Genomic DNA, 23909 nt, shown 5'->3' with positions numbered 1-23909 from the left:
CTATTGTCTCTGCCTTTGTTCCTCGTGTGCCCATTGTCCTTTCTCTTCCTCCAAGGCCCAGCTCAGGTGCCACCTTCTTCATGAAGCTCACTTGTTCATAGAGGGAGAGCTCTTACTTTTTTGAATGTTTTACGTCATCCTGGACTGCCTCTGTGCCTTACCACATCTGTACCTTGTAGTTATTTGGGTATTTGTCTCATTCTCACATTAGGATGTAAGGGTCTTTGTTTCGTCTTTGTTTCTCTGGTATTCAATTCAGCGCACTGGGTGTTGTCATTTAGTCATAAGAAAATAAATGCTGTGTGTTTAATTGAAGTTACTTGCTTGTTCTAGAAGGGACATGGAATATCAGACCTAGAAGAGTCTAATCCTCCTCATTTTATAGCAAAAAAATTGAGGCCCTGAGTCTGGAAGTGATTTATCAAAGGCCATAGTGAGAGTGTCAAGACTGGAACTTTGTTCTCTTGCCATCTAATCTAGTGCTCCTTCCACTTTCCCATATTGTGTCTTTCTCCCCTCATTAGCAGAGGAGGAGGGGGTCAAGAGGAAACTTAAGTACATAGGCAAAGTGGAAAGCAGATTGCCACAGAGACACCAGAGACAAATGCCCTTGCTGAGCTGTCCTTTAAGAGGATCTTTAAAAAAACTCACAGCAGTTCATTCATTCATTTGGACAGTGGCAATTTAGAATTGGACATTAGGTGTCTTTAGCTGAGCTAAGGTTGACCTTGACTTTCTTCACAATGAAAGGGTTCTTGAAGTATCTTAGCACTATAAATAAGACTATAGGGGGACTGTTGGCCTGTAAAATCTCAGACTTGGAAGGCACCTCACAGGCCATCTAGTGCTACCAACCCTTCCCTTCTATAGCATTCCTAAAAGGCAGTTATCCAGAGCCTTGGCACCAAATGTTAACAGGGACTACTTTAAGAACATGTATCCTTCATAGTGTTCTAAGACCACAAACCTGGGAACCAGAAGTGGATGTGTTTAAAAGCCATCCTCCATGGGTTCCTGATGCATTTTGGTTCTTGGAATCATTGAGAATTCTTAGAAAGTTCCCCCTTGTACTCCCACCCCTTAAATTGGCATGTGCTCACTGAGCTCTGCACTAGTCACCATGGGAAACACAGTAGAAGATGTGCTTCCTACCTTCACAGAATACACAATTATTAATATCGGTGGAAAATAGAAGAATATAAGAGAGAAGAGAGCTGATTGTGAAATTTTGCAGTTTGAATAATGATATAGTAGTGTTCAGAGAAAGAAAAGACTGGTCTTCATTTTTCAGTAAATCATAACATAAAACCTAATGCCAAAGCTAGAAGGGACCTTAGCAAACATGTAGTACAATCCCTTCACTTTCTATAGGGGAAAACTCAAATTTCAGGTAGGGGAGTTGATGTGCCCAGTAACAGACAATGTGAGCTACTGATGGAATAGCTAGCTTACATTTATGTGGCATCTCCTATGTATCAGGTACTGTGCCAAGCACCTATCAAGCATTGTCTCAGTTTACCTACACAAGAACCCTGGAAAGCAGGCGCTATTATTATCTTCATTTTACAGATGAGGAAATGGAGGCAAACAGAGGTAAAGTAACTTGCTCGGGGTCAATATCTGAGGCCAGATTTCAACTTGGGTCTTCCTGACTCCAGACCAGTACTCTATCCACTGAGCCACCCAGGTGCTCTAAGGAATGATGGAGACTATAATTCAGTTCTCCTAACTCCTTGTCTTATGCTTACAACATATATGTATATGTATATGTATATGTATACATACATGTATACACACACACACACATATATGAAATTCATGATACCAGGGAGATGCTCTGTTCTATCTGCCAACCTCCAAAAGCCGTTCTTAGTTCCTTGTTTTCTATTTCTTCATTAGTCAGCAAGTGGTTAGGAAATGTATAGCATTAAGCATCAGTGTTCCTCTGTGAATGGCTATTAGGAAGCTCTCATTACTTAACAGTGGAATGCCTCTTCTAAGCATAGACTGTGGTTACATTCAGCCTTCTACTTGTGTGCCTCTGAATCGTTACAAGGCTATAAAGTTCACCACAGCTGTCCCCAGGCACATGACCTGCTGGGTAAGCTGTGTGTCCCATCTACCTCACTCCGCTGTACGTCTCCTGTAGACTATATCCACTTTCCATCAGCTCCTACTTGATGTCTAGACAAGGATGTTAGAGGGAACCTAGCCCAAGTCTTGCTAGTTTGGGGAAATTTGGAATTTATATGGGTTGGAGTGGTGAGTTACAGAGGACTTGGAACCTAAAGTGAACCATGGTGGATGAATAAAATTTGGATATGCAGGGAAGGAGGTGGCATTCCAGGTAAGCAGAAGAACACCAGGGCTACCAGCCTTTCTAAATCCAATCTAGGATTTTATGTGCCTCATCAGTAACATGATGGGAAGACCACTGGACCTCAGGGTCAGTAGACACAGGTTCTAGTCTTGGCTTTACCGCATTTTACCCATGTGATCTTGAGCAAGTCCCATCATCCCTCTTGGCCTCATATGCAAAATAAGTGATAATTACACCTGCACTACTTGTCTGTCAGAGCTATTATAACAGAAGTGCTTTGAAAACTTCAGAATTCTATAGAAAGGTAAACATTTGATAGTCTTAACAGACTGCATGGTTTAGAGGAAGTTATGATTTAATTTTTTCCCTTTGATCTTCTCCACCCGCCACTTCAATCTTTTCCCTTCCCCATAGTCCACAGGTTTCATGTGGCTGTGGCACCAGGCACCAAGCTGGAAAGTGGACTGGCTACTCTTCACCTCTGCAATGATATTCTGGTGCTGGCTAAAGACATTCCTCCTGCTGTCATGGGTCAGTGGAAGCTCTCTGACTTGCGGCGTTATGGGGCTGTGCCAAATGGCTTCATCTTTGAAGGCGGGACCAGGTGTGGGTACTGTAAGTATGATGGAGTCATAGTACAGATCTTTCATCCACTTAGAATTTCTGAATATGCTCCTTGTGTGCTGTTGATTACATTTTTGGTGAACTGAATTTTTCAAGAGCACAGTGCTAAGACATGAATATAGTTAGCTCTTGATTATTTAGAGTGGGAGGTGGTGGAGGAGAGATTTTCTTCCCCAGCAAATCTTGCTTTTTGATTAACTGGACAGTCAGTACCTACTCAGATATTTGTTTCATGGACATTGTTGACTTATCAGTGGCACACACAATGTTTTGTTCACATCTTACTTCCCTCTTTTTATTTTGTATACAGAGAAACCAGAATACTTCATTTTGGCAGGAGAGGTTGGAGGGGTAGAGAAAAGCCCTGCTTCCTCGCATCCCTCTGAGAGATTGCTTATTATTTCCTAGCTAGGAGCAGGTGTCAGGAGTGGAGCAGAGCAGGAGAACTGAGGGGATTTTTAGGATTTTGGGAATTGGGACCTCACAATAAACTTTGACTGCTGCCTGGAATGAAGTACTAGAGAATCAATACAACTGGGGCACATCTTAAGTGCAAAAACATAATACACAGTCAAATATATGTAATACTTGGATTCTCTATCTGGTGGGGTTCCTTCTTGTTTCCTGCCCCTCCAGTAAGTAACCAGGATTTGACTCTATGTGAGTTTCTGTGTATATGCACATACAATTTATGTTATGTTTTGAGACCATTCTCAGATATTTTTTTTTTTGATATTTCAAACAGGGGAACACTATGTATGCCTCTAGTACAACTATTTTTGTTTTTGTCTTATTTTGTTCACAAGTCATCATTCTCGTCGCATGGATGTGGCTGAATCCCATCTCTTCTCTTAGAAGGTTCAGTTACTAAATTAATGTAATTCATTGTCTTTCCTTTAGTCCAAAGAATATATTTCCTGATTAGATTTTTCTCTGTGGCATAGAGGTGACCTTGTGTTCTCAAAAAACTGTGCCACCAGAGCATAAACTCTTCTCTCCAGACATCTTCCTCAAACTTCTTAATGAGGTTCATGGGACACCTAATGGGGAGGAGCAGATAGGAAAGGAGGAGGGGGGCCTGTTTGGGAATTAAGCTAGGTTTGAATCTTGCCTTAGCCAATGTGACTTTAGACTTGTGTCTCAACCTTTCTGGGCCTCAGTTTCCTCATCTGTAAAATCTGTAAAATGATGGGAGTTTCCTCAGGCCATAGAAGTAAGAGGCATAGATGAGTAGATGCCAGGGATATGGAGCTCCAGACAAGCTCCCCAGGCTCCTGACTGTGTCTCCAGTGTTCATTTCTAATTTTAGCTCCTGAGGTGTGAGGCTGAAAATAGTTCTTGGGGGTGGAGGTGCAGGGAGCCCCACCTCCAATTCCTTAAGCAAGCTCCTAGGCTACTTTAGCATGAGTTTGAAGCCAGACCAGGTACAAAGGGGTCAGCATGGTGGTGCTGATGATCTGCTGCTCCTCTAGGTATTCTGGGGCAGGTCTCTGGTGCCCTGGCTCCATTCTGACTCTTTCCTTTGGCTACTTTGACAAAAATAGGCACTAGAGGCATTAGATAGTACAAGTTCCTGTGCATGCATCAGCTGCCATGGCACCCAGATTCAGTTGCACCTGAGCTTGGCAGGCATGGCCACCAGAGGCAAAAAGGGGTTGCCATTACAACTTGTCCTTTGTGGAGGAAGGCTATTTTGTAGTAGGGAAAGCACCAGAATTAGAATCAGAGGACCTGCATTTGAATCCTGGCTTTGCTACGTACTAACTTGGGCCATTTCCTCATCTATAAAATGAGGGAGGTTGACTTGACTGTCAAGATTAATCCAACTCTTGGTCTATGATTTTAGACCACAGTGGTTCCTTGAAGTGTAGTATGGGATATGTGGCATTAGAGAACAGCCACGTATTCATTTCTTTCTTTGCAGAGGGAATGATTGGATATATATTGGCCATCTTCTTTGTAGTCTATGTGATTGTTGTTCACTCATCACTAGGGGAATAATTCAGTCAATTTCTGCCTCCAAATCACATCAGCAACATCCCATCATTTATTGAAGGCTTACCTTATGGCTAGTACCATGTTGGCCACTTAGAGACAGACAAAAGAAATTTAAGATCTGACCTGTGATCTCAAGGCATTTACAGTTAGAATTTAGAATTGTGAGGGACCTGAGGGGTACTTGGAGATTATCTTGTCCAACTAATTCCTCTAACTCCAAATTCTTTTCCACTTTTTAAGTCAAATAGCAATACAAAATTCAAATAACTACTCAATATTACAATCAAATTAATTTCATTTCAAGATTTTAATTTCAATAAGCCTGTGTTAAGTGCCTACCATGCAGAGTATAGTGTAACAAGCACTGACTGGAATCAGAGGACCTGAGTTCAAATTCTGCCTCCGATAGTTTATTACCTATGTGACCCTGAGCAGCTAATTTAAACTCCCTGGACTTTTTAAAAAAAATTATCTTTAAAATGAAGGAGTTGTACTAGATGACCCCTAAGTTTCCTTCTTACTCTAAATCCTGTGGTCAGACTTTATGCAAGATCTTATGCTACATGCAGAAGATACAAAGACACATGTAACACACACTCTCTCTTCAAGAAACTTATTATCTAATGGATAGAAACATATGGGTCCAGATAATTCCGATAAGAGGAAGAGGAGGGAATTATGAGAAATTTGAGAAGGGAGAGATCACTTGCTCCCAGGGGTAGAGAGGGGTAACAGAGGGAAGTCAGGAAAGGCTTAAAGGAGGAAGTGGCATGTGAGTTGGGCTTTGAAGGAAGGTATGACTTCAACACACCGAGCTTGAGTTTGCAACAGACCAAAGTTTGAGTTTGCAGAGGGAAGTCTCCTCCAGGCATTTGGGATGGGGTGAACAAAGGCACAGAGATTTGACGGGACGGGATTCACAGCATTGTAGGATCCTGGAAGGTCAGAACTATAATTTTGGATACTACTTTTTAGGAAGGGCACTGACAGATTGGAGTCCATCTGGAAGAGCAGGGCCAGAATGGCTAAAGAATTGGAAGCCATGCAGTACAACATGAGTTTAAGAAACTGGAACTGTTTAAACTGGAGAAGGATATTCTTAAGGGAGACACAAAGGCTATCTTCACATATCTGAAGGGCAGTCACGTGGAAGACATGTTATTATTGTTTGCCACCAAAAGGCAAAACTAGGAGTAAAGGGTAGAATTGCAGAGAGATAGATTTGAGTTTGATATGAGGGGGGAAATGTCCTAATAGTCAGGGCTGTTGCAAAGTAGAGTGGGAGATCTCAGGAGGGAGTGAAGGAGTGAGTTTAGTGGAAACCTTCACTGGGGTGTGGGATGTTGTAGGAGGTATTCCTACTCAGGTATGGATTTGGTTGACTTAAACTCTGAGCTCTTTTTCCAAGTCTGAGATTCAAGTCAGAGTAAGTTTAATGAAGGAAGTGGGATTTGAACTGGGTGCAGAAGGATGATGGATAGAATTGATCCTGGCATGAACCAATACATAGAAGTTGGAATGAGCAAACTTGTATTAAGTGTGTACTATGTGCCAGGCACTATTCTAAGCACCGAGGATACAAAGAAAGGCAAAAGACAGTCCCTCCTCAAGGAGCTCACGATATAATGGGGGGGACCACCTGCAAATGACTATGTAAAACAAGATGTATATAGAATCCATTGGAGATAACGACAGAGGAAAGGCACTGGCATTCAGGGGGAGCCAGGAAAAGCTTCTTGTAGAAAGTGGGGTTTAGTTGGGACTTGAGGGAAACCAGGAGATGGGGAAGGAGGGAGAGAATTCCAGACATGGAGACAGCCAGTGAAGATTTGGCAGGTGGGGTGTGTGTGTGTGTGTGTGTGTGTGCGTGTGTGCGTGCACACACAGAATGCCAGAAAAGAATGCTGGTAAGGAGGTGGAGAAATCTGGAGACTGAAAAGCGGAAATGGGAGTGAAGTGAGCATAGTTTGGTTGCCTCATGGTATATAGTCCAAGATTCACCCGTCAGAAGAAAGGCATAAGGCAGGGGTGGAGAACCTGCCACCTAGAGGCCACATGAGGCCCTCTAGGTCTTCAAGTGCGCTCCTTTGACTGACTCCAAATTTCACAGAACAGATTGTTCTATGGATTCAGTCAAAGGGCCACACTGGAGGATGTAAAGGGCCACATGGGGCCTGGAGGCCACAGATTCCCCGTCCCTGGCCTAAGGGCAGAGCAACCTCTAGGGTGAGAAGCCTGGTGGGGGCCGGGAGCAGAAGTCTATAGAATGAGGATTATCTCTATCTTATGGAAAAGAAAACTGGGGCAAATAGAGAGGAAGTAATTTGTTCATCATTGTACAAGTAAGTGGCTAGATCCCAGGCTTAAACCTGGATTCCTGAGCCTGAAGCCAGGGCAAAATCTCCTTGCCTGTTGTTTGTCCCCTTGGTTTCTAGTATATTTTAATTCTTTGCATATAGCAGGCGCTTGATAAATGTTTGTTGAAGGCATTGAGAACCCCAGCAGCAAGAAACAGAAGTTCGAATCATTTATTGTTGTTCAGTCATTTCAGTCATAGCTGACTCTCCATGACCCCATTTGGAGTTTTCTTGGTACTGGAGCAGTTTTCCATTTCCTTCTCCAGATCATTTTACAGATGAGGAAACTGAGACAAACAGGGTTAAAGTGACTTGCCCAGGGTCACACAGCTAGTAAGTATGTCTGAGGCAGATTTGAACTCGGGAAGATGAATCTTTCTGACACCAGGCCTGACACTCTATCCACTTCACTAACTAGCTGCCCAAACAGAGCATCCCTGGATATCATGTAGTCTAAGCACCTCATTTTACAGATAGGGAAACTGAGGCTGAGAGAAGTGATATGATGTAGCAGGAGTCACAGTTAGTAAAAGGGAAAGATGGATTATGAACCTAGATCTTATGATAACAAGCTCAGGACTGTTTCCTTTATGCCATGTTTTAAGACTTTGGGAAAGTGAGGAGAAGTAACTTATATAAGGTCATACAGCTATTTAGTTACAGAAGCCAAGCTAGAAAACACATCTTCTTCTTCCTTTTTTTTTTTTTATGGCTAGGCAGTGGGGTTAAGTGACTTGCCCAGGGTCACACAGCTAGTAAGTATTATGTGTCTGAGACTGGATTTGAACTTAGGTCCTCCTGAATCCAGGGCTGGTGCTCTATCCACTGCATCACCTGGCTGCCCCAGAAAACAGGTCTTCTGACTCCCAGGTCTCTTACCCATACATAATGGCACAGAGATAAAATTGCTTCTATAATCTTGGAAATCACTGATACAAGTTCAGTTTGGATATAGATATCACCCATGACACTCTTACATGTTCTCTTCCTAGAGAGAATGTAAAATCCTTGAAGGCAGTACTGTTTCATTTTTGTCTCTATCCCCAGTGCCAACCATGGTGCCTGGGATGCAGCAGGTAATTAATGAATGCTTGGTAATTAATTTTCTCCCTCACAAGGCTGTTGGGGAAAGAACAGTTTGTAAGGCCTAAAGTGCTATGCATCCTTGAGTTATTTTTATTGTGTTATGGCTAGGTCTGTGTGTTGGGGTATGGCAGCTGGGACAGGATCGTTGAAGACCGCATTTAGGCTTTTTGTATTCTGTACTTACTGAAAGTTAATGTATAGCCCTCCCTGCCTGCTAGTCCTTGCTTGCACTCCAGAATTTAAAATTGTTACTGGGTATAGGTAGTCTCTTGTTTTTTTTTTTTCAGTTGCAAGAATGCTGTCCCTCCTTTAAATACTCATTTGGAAGTCAGAGGGCTTGAAGGAGTTCTGGTAGTGAGAAGCCCTTTTCTAACTCTGCCTTGCTTTGACATCATCTCACATTTGGTGCTAAGCTCAGCAGATACCGTGTGCCTCTCAATATCTGTTTGTCCATAAATCCACCCCCATTATGCTGAATGTTATTGAACCAGCTGCATTCACTGTTCCCAAGACACTAGCACTAGGATGTAAACACTTTTATAAATCATCGGCAAAGCATTCTGCAATGGGGTTGTCCTCCAGCTCCCTGCCCTTTTGCAAAGGATGGTGCTAAGGTATCCTGGATAGAAGTTAGTTTCCAGCCCTAGAATTGTCTACCACTAGAAATGTCTTGTGACCTGTTCTTATGTAAGATGGTTATCTAAATGGCACTGCCCTTAATTGATCAAGTCATTTGATTGTACCTTAAAGTCCCTGGAAACCTGTACATCTGTACAAGGTACAGGGTACATCTGTACCCTGAGGGATGGGAGCCTGGAGGTCTGAGTTCTAGTCTTGGCACATCCTCTAATTCAGTATATGATTTTGGGCAAATTACTTCCCTTTCTCTGGTCCTCACTTTCTTCCTCTATAAATTGAGAGGATTAGACTAGATTATCTCTTAGGACTTTCCTTGGCTTCAAATTCTATGTAACTTCCAACTCTGAAATTCTAGTTATATTTTGTGGTTAAATATTAAGTGTATCTTAGGGGAGCTTAGAGATAAATTAACACTATCTGCTTTTTGACAGTGGAAGAGGCAGGCCTAGATGAAGCAAATGACTTGTTCAAGGCCAAAAAATTAATCGGTGGGCAGAACTGAGATGAGAATCCAGCACAACTCCATCCCTCAGTTTACAGTCTATTGTAAAAAATCAATCTTCTTGTGCCATAGATGTACAGTTATCCCTTCCACATCACTATTGATTAGGGGTGTGGCACCACTGCAATCTGAAAAATCCACATAGAATTTTTTGGCCCTCCCTTTGTACCAGAGAAGATATTACACAAAACTATACACATGTTTTATGTATTTCTGAGTTTCTAAACATTTTCCTGTGTTGTCTGTTGGCCTTTGCAAATCATCTCTGGCTTCCACAAAACTCCCCCCCAAATTCCCATTTAATTTCTTATGCTGACCCATGATATATTGAAATTATGATGGCAAAAGTTGCAGTGTGGAAGGGACAACTGTACTCTTTTAAAATACATTTTTGTTCACATCTTATGTTTTCCCATCACCTGAACTTCCCCACATATCCTTCCTCCTCCTCTCAGAGAGTCATCCCATATACCAAAGATTTTTTTTAAGAAAAAAGAAAAAATCAGCAAAATCAATCACTTCGTTGAAAAAATTTGACAGTATATGCTGCATCTACTGACCCTTTCTCCCACCTCCACAAAAGCATTGGGGGAGGTATCCTTTCATACTGCAGATGCATTCTTAAATGGTTTGGCTTCAAATATCTGAAAATACATCATGATTAAAAAGGATTGAGTTTGTTCTAAACCTAGATGACTAAACTCAAAGCAATGGAAATAAGTTACAAAGAAGTAGACTGTGCTCAACATAAAGAAAAACTTCTCGATGTAATCAGTGGAACAAGCATCCTTGGGAAGCAGTGAGTTCTCATCACTGGCAAGCTCCTAGTAGAGGCTAGATGGCAACTTATCTGGGCTACAATGGTAGAGAAGATTCTTACTCAAGTATGGATTGAAGTAGTTAACCTCCAAGGATCTAACTGTGATTCTGTGAAGAAGTAGCAACTCACCAATATCTAAGAAACATAGGGAATTAACCCAACTATATAACACTAAGAACCACACTCTAGTCATCTAGGTTTAGAACAAACTCAATCCTTTTTAATCATGATGTATTTTCAGATATTTGAAGCCAGTTCTTATGTTCTCTAAAGTTGTCTTTTATCTAGGTTAATAATATGCTGTTAATATATTTTATAGATTATTGCAATGAGGATAATGATTTGGAAACTTGATAGAGATATAGGAATGTGAACTGCCAGAGTATAGGATTAGTACCAATGTGGAAAAGTTATAGGGAGATAAAATATTTATTAAATGCTTACTATGTACCAGGTATTGTGCTAAGTTCTAGGAGTACAAATAAAAGCAAAAAGACAGTCTTTTGCCCTCAAGGAGCTTATGTTCTATTTAAGGAAGACATATACAAAAGGGAAATAAAAAGCAGGAAAAGTATGGGGGAAAGGTATCTACATGGGGTAAGGTAGTCCAGGGAGTCATAGGCTGGTCAGAGTTTGAAGTAAGGATAGATGGTGTGGATACTTCCTCATAAGGATGTTCTGGAGAAGAACTTGCCCAACTGGAGGGGAAGACTATAAGGATGGAGGGATTGCTGCTAGTATGAGAAGGCTGCTGGGGAAATGTGGAGAAAGCAGTGTGGGGAGTGTTAGGCTGGTCTGGTTTGAAGTGAGGATTGTTGATGGGGGAAGATTTTATACCATATCAGCAGCAAATTCCTAACAGCTAGAATTGCACAAAAGTGACTGGCTTGCCTTGGGAGGCATTGGATTTCCTGTCATGAGACATCTTCAAGGGGACGCTGGATGACCATTTATTAGTGTAATGGGGGTCTGTCATATGCAGAGATCACTTCTCATCACTATCCTCTTGAACCTGGTTTCCTGGCCTATTCCCTGGGGCAAGATGCATGAAAAATACTTTTGTGTATTTGCCAAAACCCTATTAAACAGCATAAGGGGGAGTCTGGATATTTTAGAGAGAATTCCTGTTCAATCATAGTCTGCCTATTTATAAACTGTGTGTAAGTAAGGCTTATCCTCTCTGGATCTCAGTTTCATCATCTGTGAAACAAAGGTTGGTTGAGATAATCTGTAAGACCCTTTCCAGCTCTGATGTCTTGTGGTCTCTTGAGGTGCTTTCTAACTCTTCTATGATCTAAACATTATCCACCTCTCCCTATAGAGAGCACATGCATCTCATACTTCATTTATATTCAGTCTGACCATTTGAAGACAGATTTAGCAGACTAGATGGGTTCTGTTTGACAAACAGAAAGATGAAGGAACATATTTCTCCTTGTTTCCCAAAAAGATGGTTTTGAGAAGAATTGAATCCATTCTGTCTAGCCCATTGTTGCTAAGTAACTAATGAAGGTGAAAGCACAGAATCCCAAAGATGCATTTGGGCATTTTGCCCAGTTTTGAGATAGTGAACTGCAGTATGCAAACTTCTGAACAAATGCCCATGGAAATGGACACATAGCTCTTTAAACTAAGTAAATCAAATATGTTTGTCTGTCTTTCTCTATAGACAGAAAGACACAGCCAAAACAGAGAAGAAATATGGAAGATTGGAGATTATGCAGTGATTGGTGGGTGATGTTGGCATAGCTAATTTAGATAATTTCAGATTTCTGGTTCCCTTAGGGGATAGGATCAGGTTGACCACTACTGAAAAATTATTGGAAACACATGGTAGAAAGAGCTCTGGACTTTGAGTCAGGAAATGTGGGCTTGAGTCTTAGCTTCAACTGTTACCCTTATTAGTGACCCTTACTGGGTATGTGGCTCTGGGCAAGGACCTTAACTTTTCTGAGACTGAATCTTCATCTGTAGAATATGGATAATAATCCTTGCAATACTGTACCTATATCATGGGGTTGTTGTCATGCTTTGTAAATCTTAAAGCACTACAGATGTGGGAGCTGGTTTTATTGTAAGCCTTTTAAATTATCTCTTCTTCAGGCTAAATACCCCTGATTTCTTTAAGCCATCCCAGTAGGGTGTGATGCCTGGTTCCCTCCCTATCTTGGTTACAGTTTCTCTGGATATAGTCTAGATAGTCAATGACATGCCCAAGTTCATACAGGTAGTGGATGTCAAAGATAGAATTTGAACCTATGTCCTCTGACTGAAAGCCAAAGCTCTTTCCAAGGCTTATCATGTCCCTTCTTCTGGACTCAATGCTTCTTTTTAAAGCAGCCTAAGATTGTAGTAAGTTGGTGGCAGCTTCAAAGTTGTTAGTCCTGACTTGTTTAAGCTTAGAATAGTTCTTTTTTCCCAGGTGAATGGCTGAAAAGGGGCCTAATAACAGAACCTAATAAAAGCCTTATAAAAAGATCCCAATGGAAGAATAGTTTAGATGCTTTAGTGTTTATTATTGCTGACTTTTAGTGCTTTAGTGTTATCTCTACTTAAAACAGGACATCACAGTAAGGTTTTCCTCAATGCAAAGTGTGCCTTACATATCAACAGATGAGGCTTCTTCTGTTCTTTTTTTTTTTCCTATTAAGCAAAATCATACAGCTTGACATAATTGGTCAATTGTAAAATCTCTCTTTTCTCTGAGCAGAAGCATAATTAAAATGAGATGAAACATCTGTCTAGATATAGTCAGATAATCTCCAACTTCTTAAGAAACACCCCCATACTTCACTTTCACAAGCAGGCACAGTCATTTCTTAGGTTGATGAGTAACCAGTGAATGGTGCCAGGTGAGCCAGCACCATTTTGTGACTGTGTGCAGGTATACCCTGCTTTATGTACTTTATGCGACTTTCCCACTTCCAGTTCCAACCCACATGCCCTCATCCTTGGGGAAAGCACCACTGTCCAGCTTTTTTTCCCTGATTCTGCTCCAGAACTGCTGACCATTGATGGAGCGAGTACAGTCAGACTGGATCCACTGAAAAAAAAAAAACTGTGGTACACGATCGTGGTTGAACTTAAGCTGCTGCTTGACAATCTTCCCAATATACTCTTCGTCACACCCCGCACAGCACCTGTTCCAAACCTGTATCCTCTCTTCTTGCTATCAGTGGTATGCATACCCTACCACATTCATCATCTTCCTACTTCAGAGAGAAAATTTTGCCATTCAGTAGGAACTGTCTCAGAATGCCCAACCCCACCAGTCCTTGATATTTCTAAACACCATCACCTCCTTTCTTCTCCTGATTCTAATTTTTAATTGTAGGGTCATAATTTTAAAGCCAGAAGGGAGCTCAAACAGTATCTGTTCCACCATTTTACAGATGAGAAAACTAAGACCTGAGGTAGTAAAGTGTTGTTCATCCTACTCATTAAATCTAAACAAAATGTCTTTGCTGGTTAATTTCCACCTGCACTCTTGATTCCCATGTCCTCTAGCTTCTCAAAGGTCTTTTCACTTTTGCATCTTCAATCCCTCCTTCTCTGCTGCTTCTTCCATTTGCCCATGAACATACCTGATCTCCCCAAGCCTGAAAAACTTTTACATTGACCTTCCTGTGTTGCTGTCCTCTCTCTCTCTCTTCTTCTTCATTGGTAAGCGTTCTAAGAAAGTAGTATACAGGTGAAATGTCCACTTAAAAAATGTCTCCTCTCACCTTAACTCTGCCAGTTAGGCTTCTGTCTCTTTTGACCTCCTAGAAATTGTTCCCTTTAAGGTCACCATTTCTATCCTAATATCCAAGTCTGTAAGTCCTTGAATTCTCTGCAGTTTTTGGCACCATTGGCTACACCCTCCTAATGGATGCTTGATCTTCAGATGTCATCCATACTCTTTTAGTTCTTTGATTGTGGCTGTCTTGGTTCAGTCTCATCTTCCTGAACCCTTAACATTGGTGCTTTCCAGGGATCTGTCATGGTCTTTCTTATCTCTCAAGATATTCTCTTCCTTGATGATCTCATTTACTTCCATGGCATCACTTTGCAGATAACTCACAAATCTGTTTCCAGATCTGATCTCTCTTCTCAGCTCTAGACCTGAACCTTTAATCTGTTATGGAATCTCAGAATTGGAAGGACCTCAGAGAGTATCTATTCCAACCCATATCTGAACAAGAATCCGCTCTGTAATATATCCAACCGTAGTCATCTAGCCTTTGCCCGAGGACCTTCAGTGAGAAGGAACTTATTTTGCATCAAGGCAGTGCATTACATTTTTGCACACTCTATAATTGTTAGTATGTTAGTCTTAATTTGTCTCTCTGCAATTTTTATCCTAGTTCTGCCCCACTGCATCTGAGTAGAACAAATCTAACTCCTTTTCCATTGGACAGCCCTTCAAATACCCAAAGACTGCTTTTGTCTCCCTCATCTGTCATATTCAGTCAGTTATTAAGTCCTGTTGTTTCGACCTACGCAGTAATCTTGATTATCTCCTCCTGTGTATTACTACTGCATCTGTCTTAGCATGGGCTCCCATTGCCACCCACCCAGGCTATTTCAGTAGTCTCCTTACAAGGGCCTCCATTCTCTCTCCATTTCTGATTTATCCTTCACACTGCTACCACAATCATTGTTCATACTGATAGAGGTAGTCATGTCAGTCCTTAGTTCAAAAGTTTCCAGTGACTCCCTAATGCTTCAACAATAAAGTATCAGCCTGTTTAAGAAAACTCCATCATCTGGCTCTCACTTACCTTTACAGACATATTATATTTCGTGTTAATCCCCATCATCATTATGGTCTTGCCCAACTGGCAATTTACTGTTTCCAGAATTCAACGTTCAGTTTTCTCCTACTGGAGAAGGTCATACATGTGCTTGGCTTTGACAGAAAAAAAAAAAAAGGATTCCAAAAGTATAGAAGAGGAGTGAGTTAATTTTTGGCGTGGAGGATGGCCTGTATAAATAGATAGAGGGCAGGATGAGATCAGGTGATAGTGAATAAGATGGAGTAATAGCAAATACATCAGGAGTTACATGGAGTGTTCTGGATGATATCAGTAAGTTAGTTCCTCTCCCTTAATTCTTACCTCTCCCTCCAGGGTAGAATTTGGCCCTGAGAATAATGCATTAGTGTATATAGGATATTGGTAAATGATTGCTTTTTATTGTTTTGGATATGGGGTAGGACTTTAGCTGAGGCATTTTTGTGATGGGTCTCTCTTTTATAAACATAATCTCACCTCAATTCCTTGGGATATTTGGGAAAAGGGGCTTTGATGAATTTTCTAGGTAACTGGAAATTTACCAGAGAAGACATTTCATTTCTCTCGGACAGTAGGCCATTGATAGAACTAGAAACTTAAACTTGTATGGGATTTTGTTATTTACAAATCTCTTTTTGGTTATTATTGTATTTATTCTTCATAGCAGCCTTTTGAGATTGTCTGGGCAAATGTTATTCCCGTTTTACAGGTGAGGAAACTGAGGCTTAGAGAGTTGAAGTGACTTATGCAAAGTCACACAGTTTATAAGTGGGGGATTAAATGGAAGGAGTAGTAAGAATAATGGAGATGGACTTTTAAGGCCACACTGAGGTGAAAGAAAGGGAAAAGTGGAAAACATGAGAATCATACTTCAGATGGCAGTATCAGTGAACCTAGGAAAAGGAAGGAAGATGTATAGGTGGTTTTATATGAATGCCTCCTTGTCAGCTTGGAAGGAGATCTCTATTGGAGTGCCACAGGGATCTATTCTTGGTCCTGGACTATTTAAGTTCTCTCTTAGTACTCAGATAAGGGTGTACCTGGCATGCTTATCAAATTTATAGATGGCACAAATCTATAAGGAGTAGCCAGAACATCAAATAATAGAGTCAATTATCCAAAAAGATAGGCGAGAACACTGGGCTGAGCTTAATAAGATGGGATTTAATAGGTATAAATGTGAAGTCTTAACTTGGGTTAAAACATTTTTAACTTCCTAATCACAAGATAGAGGAGGAATGCCTAGATAACAGTTTATCTCAAAGCAAGCTTAATGATATTACTCTTGGCTCTCAATCTGGGCCCAAGCAGGACAAATTTTCACTCTTCCCTATAACAATACTCTAAATACTAGAATACAACCATCTATTTTCTCTACGCTAAATATGGGCAGCTAGGTGATGCAGTGAATAGAGTGGGCCTGGAGTCAGAAAGACCTGAGTTCAAATCCAGCCTCAGATACTTACTAGCCGTGTGACCCTGAGCAAGTCCTTTAATGCTGTTTGCCTCAGTTTCCTCATCTGTAAAATGAGATGTAGTAGGAAATGGAAAATCATTCCAGTATCTTTGCCAAGAAAACCCCAAATGGGATGATGAAGAGTTGGACATAACTAAACACAATTGAATAACAGCAGCAAAGCTAAACATTCTCAGTTCCTTTGAGTAGTATCTCTATGGTGTTTTCTCTAGTCTTCTCTTGCCCTCTCATTGTCTGCCAGCAAAACCAAGTTTGAGAGTTCTAGAAGACCTTGGCATTGTCTAGTCCAAGTCATATACAAAAAAGAATCCCCATCATAACATACTAAACAAGTGGCCATCCAGCCCATGCTTGAAGACTGCCATGTAAGAGGAAATCACTCAAAGCAGCCTATTCCACCAAGGTCCAGCTCTAATCATTAGGAAGGTTTTCCTGATAGCAAGGCTTTCCTTCTTGCAGCGTCTACTCTTTGCTTTTGGTTCTGCCTTCTGGGGCCAAACAGAACCAGTCTTATTCCTCCTTCCCCCGACAGTCCTTCACATACTTGAAGCCAGATATCTCTCCTCCCCCTGACCCTTACCCTTTAGTCTTCCTTCTTCCAACTCAAAGTGCCCAATTCCTTTACTTGGTGTGCCCGTGACATGCATTCAAAGCCCTTCACCATCTCTCTTGCCCTCTTCATGATGCTTTCCAGCCTATTGATATCCTTACATTGTGGTGCCTACCTGCACATGGTATTTTAGGCGAGGTCTCATGAGGTCATAGTACAGTGGGATTATCACTTCCCTATTCCCCTATTCCTGGAAGCTCTGCCTCACAGTGGAGCCCAAGATTGCATTAGATCTTTGGGCTGCCACACCACTGTCGACTGATATCAAACTTTTGATCCTCCGTCATTTTGCATCAGATCGTTTCTTCTTCTTTCTCAGAACTGCTATTTAATCATGCCTCTCTCATCTTGTACTTGTGAAGTTAATTTTTGTACTTCAGAGAAGATTTTACATTTATTCCTATTGAATTTAATATTGTCAGATTCAGCCCAGGGTTCTAGCCTGTCGAGCTTCTTAGGGATCCTAATTCTAGTCTGTTCTATCTATTGGCTCCACTGTACTACCTTCCCCTTCCAGCTTTGTGTCATCTGTAAATTTGGTGAGCGTGCTGTCTGTGCTTTGATCCAAGAGTCTGATAATGTTAAACACCACAAGGCCCTGCACAGATCTCTGGGCTTCTCTCCTGGAGACTTCCTGCTACATTTCCACTGAACCATTAACAACTACTCTCTGGGTCGAGCCACCCAACTAGTTCTGAATCAATCCAATTTCCTTATTATCTAGTCCATGTCTGTCTAGTTTTCCCACAAGAATTGTGTGAGATACAAAAACTTTGCTAAAACTTAGGTAAATTAAATCCATGGCATTTTCCTTATCTACTAATTGAGTAATCTTAAAAAAAAGAAATTTGGTTTAATTTGTTATGACCTGTTCTTGACGAAACCATGATAGTTCTTTGTAATCACTGTTTCCTTTTCTAAATGCTTACTGTCCTTCTTTTTAGTGGTCCATTCTGGAGTTTCCTCAGGAATTAAAATCAAGCTTAGTGGCCTGTTGTTTACAGATTCTATTTTCTTACTTTGTTTTTCAAAACTGGGACATTTATCATCTATTCTTGTGGAAATTTCCCTTGTTTTCCATCATCTTTCATGTATGACTAATGATGTCTCACCAATCACATCCGGAAGAAAGGGTACTTTCTTCCGTTCCACAGCTGCCTTTCAGTCTGCTCTGAGTGTGCATCCTGAGCTCAGACTATCTTTTTTTGTTCCTATGTCACATTTGGCTAGCACTGACTTGTTTTGATCTTTGGTCAAAACAGTTCTTTCTCTGAGGAAAGGCTGAGCCAATAGAACCTGAATAAAAAGCTTCATGAAAAGATCCCAGTAGAGAGATACCAGAGACTCCAAAGTAGTCTTTGTTGCCGATGGCAGATCAGTATCATTAACTGTCTCCAAAGTACAATAGTCTGGCATTTGTTTGTGGCAGAGTTTGAATGCCTTGTGCTTAATAAGATGAAGTTGCAAAAAAACAAGAGTCTAAGGTAATTTGTGTGCTGTCTTCAGATGGATAGAAAACTGCACAGTGTCATGGGGCTAATTTAGATTTTTCACTCAAAGAGTATTTTCATTACTGTGGTTGGGCTTTTTTTTTAATAGCTGAACCTAAATGCCTTTTTGAGAGGCTGCTGTGGAGTGGAAGAAAAGTGTCCTAACCTTGGACTCAGAAGATGGGGTTTCTACTCTGATATTTCTTTAGCTTCCTTAATCTGGAGTAAAGTCATTCTATTTATTTGACCTTCCATTTTCCTTTCTGTAAAATGAGATTAATAACACTTGAACTGCTGTTACTGTAGCTACTTACTACTACTACTAGCTAGCTACCATTTATATAGCATCTACCATATATCAGGCACTTTACAAGTACTGTCTCATTTGATCTTCCCACCAATCCTGGGAGGTAGGTACTATTATTATCCCCATTTTACATATGAAGAAACTGAAGTAAACAGTGGTGAAGTGACTTGCCCAGGGTCATACAGCTACTAAATGCTGAGGCTGAATTTGAACTCAAGTCTTCCTGAGTTAAGGCTGAGTGCTCTCCTATGTTACCAAGGTTGCTTTTTCAAGGGAATTTTGTAAACCTTATGTGCTATAGAAATGGGAACTATTATTTCACTTAAGATCCTTTATCTTATCCATCCTGCAGCAGTTATATCATTAGTCCTTGGTTTGATAGCCCTTGAAATATTCCCCTTCTTGAGTAAAAGCTGAGTGTGTGTACACACACATTTCATCTGCGGGCTGCTAGCTGATTTCTAGTTATTCATAATGTTTCTGTTTCTTTTTCCCTTAGTTTTTGCATCAGTAAAATGGACAAAATTATATTGCTTTCTATTGAAAATAAATTTTAACAAAAGGGTAAACTGAGTCAGATCTCTGCACAATGTATCATTTATTAGTAGGGGTGTGCTACCTATCAGTAAATGGGCCATCAGCTTGCCTTTGTTAATAGCAAAGACCCCCAAGCAAGAGGACAATTCCTCTTGAGGAATGCAGAGCAAAGACTAGAGCAGGGTAGATGACATTATGGAATGGAGGGCAAAGTGATTGATTTCAGAGCTGAGTTGTAGGAAACAATAGGATTGTGTGGAAGTTTGGTAATGGGGATTAGCAATGACCCTTCTTCTTTCATGAGTCTGAAAAGGACTCATTGTCTAAGTGTAGGTTGGACATAGCAGCCCAGACTTCTGGACAGCAAAGCAGACAATCTTGAAGGATAACTTGGTAGAGTAGAGATATCAGGCCCAAACTCCCTTTCTGTTCACACACATTCTCCAAGGCCATTTAAAGTCCTTGAGGCAAGAAAACTAGATTTTTAAACGTAACCCATTACAGGACAGCTAATCTCTGAATTAAGTTCAGAGACAAAGAACCTTGACTGAAGCAGCTACAGGACAAAAGCAGTTACTTGTAAATAGGATCAATAAGAAAACTCATACAGAATCAGTTTTCATCTTCTCATTTCTCTGTTTGGACTTCTTCCTCACACTTCACAGAGAAGCAGATGTTTAATGAGATCCCAGTAACACTATGGCTTGGTAGACCCCATCCTGCTTTGTAAATAGACCTTGCAATGATAATATCAACTCATTTATATACTGTTTTACTATATACGATGAGATTTTAGATACATTAGCTCATTTCATCTTCATAACACTTCATAACACATACAATCTACCACTAAATCAGGGCTTCTTAACCAGTGTTTTGTGAACTTTGGAAAAAAAAAGTATTTTGATAACTATACCTTTGTTTCTGTATGATTGATTTCTTTTGTAACCAATATGATTTATTTCCTTTGTAATGTAAATATTTTATTTTATGCATTTAAAAATGTTATTCTGAGAAGGGGCATATGCTTTACCAGACTACTGAAGGTGTCCATGCTATAAATAAAGTTAAGAACTTTCCACACCTCCCACCCCCCAAAAAATGAATGGACTTTCTGTTCTTTTCTACCTACTTGGTATGAATCACCACTTGCTTTGAATCCAGTGCAGAGTGGCGGTTTTCCAGGCTGAATTAAAGATGTTGCTATGTTGTATAATTAAGTATTACCTGAGGATGAGATGTAATTATTTGAAACATTTTTTTAATCTCTGTGGGTTGTCCTTGAGAATAAGTTTCTAGTTGATAGCATCTTACTGAGAGAGGCAAAATGGAAAGCGCACTGGACTTGGTATCAGAAGACCTGGGTTTGAGTCTTCCCTCTGACTCATAAAGTCATTGATGGTTAAAACCAGGAGGACTTACAGCACAAACTGTCAAAACTGGAAAGGACTTCAGAGATGCTCGAGGTCAATGCCTTCATTTTATAGATGAAGGAGCTTAGTCTTAGAAAGGGAAATGTCTTACCCAGTAGTATGCTGGTAAACATTAAAAAACCCATTCTTGGGGGGAAAAATGTATGCAGGAGATACTTCTAAGTTTAATCTATATGATTATCATTTTCTCCATCACTTTCTTAACTCTAGATAATCAGTGAAATAATAAGTCAAGTCCTGATCTGTAGTGTTTACTGATTTCTGAGGTATAAGTACCCATGCTGCAAAAATTTGCTCACTGGTAGGAGTAGTTTCCAACACACCCTTGGATTGTCTGGTGTCATACGGTGGAACCAGGATTCAAACTTTGGTTTCCTGACTCCTATAGATGTTCTTTCCACTATTCCAGTGATGTCAATCTCAAATAAAAATGGGGCCACTAAACCTGTACATAAGGACTCCTGCTGGCTGCATATTTACTTAGAAAATTACATATTAACATTATCTATATTCTACTGTATTTTTATTTATTTTGTTAAATATTTCCTTGTTGTTTGGCAAACTGGGGAGGGGTACTGTGGCCCCCATTTCCATGTTTGACACCTCTGCCCTCCGCCATTGTGGCTGAGTGCCCCGGGAAAATAATTCCCCTTCTCTGGAGCCTCAGTTTCCCTGACTGTGCATTGGAGATAATATTTATACTGCCTAGACTTCCCTTGGTGAACCCTAAAGTGTTATAGAAATGTGAACTGCTATAGGGCAGTAAGCTAGAACCTGAGCAAAACACCGGGCACATGGTCTCTCTTTAGTAAAGATGTTTTTTATAGTTGGAGGACTAATTGTCCTGCAGCCTCCTGCCAACTGTCCCTAACCACAGGATTAGTCTTTCAGCCTTTTGTGAGAGGCGGTGACATGAGCTCTCCAAGCCCCTCACCCCCGCAGCAGGCTAGAGGGGGAGGATTTCAGCGTGAGTAAGCAGCTGTGTTGGCATTACAGTACTGCATGCCTCATATTTCTTTGCTCCCAAATGCCTGTGATGTCAGCCCTCCTCCAGCCCTGAAGTGCCACACTAATTCCCATCGGAACAAGGACCTCATTGAGGTAGAGTCTTGTCTAAGCTTGCAGACTCCTGGGGCTCCTCAGAGCTTTGCCAGTGGTGGGTGTTGTTAGGGAGGGTCAGGAGATTTGGGGTTCTGGTCCTGGCTCTGACATTTATTTATTGAGTGACCTTGGGCAAATCACTTTCATTCCCTGGGCCTCAGTTGGGCTAGATGCTATCTAAAGTTCCTTACTTCATTAGCTTGTGATTTCATCGGTATGGTCACTCTATCCCCTGACACTGATTACAACCCCTCCACATCATGGACAACTTCATGAGTTGCTGTGTCCAAAAAAATAATGATCTCCTGCCATCCAGCTTTCTGGTGAGAAAGCATTTCTGCATTTAGCGAGGCTGACCCTCAGATGACAGATGTGCAGGCCATTGCCAGGTCTGTATTCACAGGCTTTCTAATGTGGTAGAAGCTGCCAGTGTTTATACTCCATGAAATAGACCAGGGTCAGAACCCAGGGTCACCTCTCTGCCAAGGTGAGGCATGGAGGGCAACTAAACTGATAACATTTCTTGTACCAATGAACTAGGAATGTTTGGCTTTGGAAGACTTGGGAGTTGAGGTATGAGGTATAGTCCCAGTTTTAAGTATTCAAAGGGTTATCAATGGAGCAGGAATCAGAACTGGAGGGCAGAAGGAGGAAGAGTCTACAGAAATTTCAGAAAGGCGGATGTTGCCATCATACAACTTCTTCACAACCAGAGCTGTGTGAAAGTCTACTGGGCCACCTCAGGAGGTGGAGAATCCTCCCACCTCCACCCTGAGGTCCTTGGGAAGTAGCTAGATGATTGCTTTTGGGGGATGTTGGGGACTGATTGGACTAGATACTTTGTAAGGTCCTTTCCAGCCTTGAGATTCTACGATTCTAAGGTCTTGCCCTCTGTTTATTCCTTAAAGCTTTGCTGCTGCTTCTTACTGGCTACACACATCTCTTACTAACCCGACCCCGCCAGAGCAAGGTACAGGGTTGACTAGACATTAAAAAATAGCTACTTTGTGGGGGTCTGATAGGGATCCAGTCCATACTTGTAAAGCATCTGGATCACCTCCTCGGTGGCAGGTCCACAAAGTTCAGAGCATGACTGGGAAGACGGATGTTTCAATTGGGCTCGGGCCTGACTTCCCCACCCTTACTGTGGAGGCAACACCAACCATGTCTTCTCTCCTTTTTTACTTTTCCTTTCTTTGGGCAAGATGTGCAGCCAGTGTAACTCTATCAGAGAATTCCTGGGCAGTGACGGTGCCACATTGGAAGAGAAACAAGGCCATTTGTGCTCGTGGCCTTCCTAACGTCAGTGGAATGTGAGCCAGTCAGCTCTGTGCTCCCCATTCATTGCTCAGGCTTTGGGAGCAAGCTTGATGTTATTTCATTAACTGTTGCTGCAGAGTAGGGGGTGTGTGTGTGTGTGTGTGTGTGTGTGTGTGTGTGTGTGTGTGTGTGTTTATGTATGTGTATGTATGGGGGGAGGAGGGGAAGATAGTGGCCTGGGCAGTGCATGTTCCGTATTTGATTTGTCAAACTCATGTGGTTGGTGATCATTCCATTTTTCTGAGTCACCTTAGACCCCGGGGCATCGAGCTTTTAAAAATATTTCACTGCCTGGATTGACACCTCATCTATCCCCAACATATCAAAGCAGAAAGGTTTCAAACCTGCGATTTTGGTGTTGGTTGTGCAAACAATAGCTTCCCTTTCCTAGAGGTAAAGCTTTATTGCATAGAAGGCAATTGCTTCACAACAACTCTCTGAGGTAGGAAGTACAAATATTAGCAAGCTCATTTTATATATGAGGAAACTGAGCTTCTGAGAACAAAAGTGACA

At 41.2% G+C, this 23909-nt stretch overlaps 1 protein-coding gene across 1 annotated transcript in view; it reads left to right on the top strand.

Moving 5' to 3' along the window:
* Positions 1–23909, top strand: part of DOK7 (docking protein 7) — a 117425-nt gene that overhangs the window by 18468 nt on the left and 75048 nt on the right. Inside the window, exon 4 of the mRNA XM_020992264.2 lies at positions 2735–2935. Within this exon, the coding sequence (XP_020847923.1) occupies positions 2735–2935 (201 nt within the window). The remainder of the gene's footprint in view (positions 1–2734; positions 2936–23909) is intronic.

This window comes from Phascolarctos cinereus, unplaced genomic scaffold (assembly GCF_003287225.1).
Source record: "Phascolarctos cinereus isolate Bilbo 61053 unplaced genomic scaffold, phaCin_HiC Scaffold_9;HRSCAF=440, whole genome shotgun sequence".
NCBI lineage: Eukaryota > Metazoa > Chordata > Mammalia > Diprotodontia > Phascolarctidae > Phascolarctos > Phascolarctos cinereus.
Note: the sequence above shows the minus strand (reverse complement) of the source record. Positions and strands in the feature narration are given on the sequence as shown.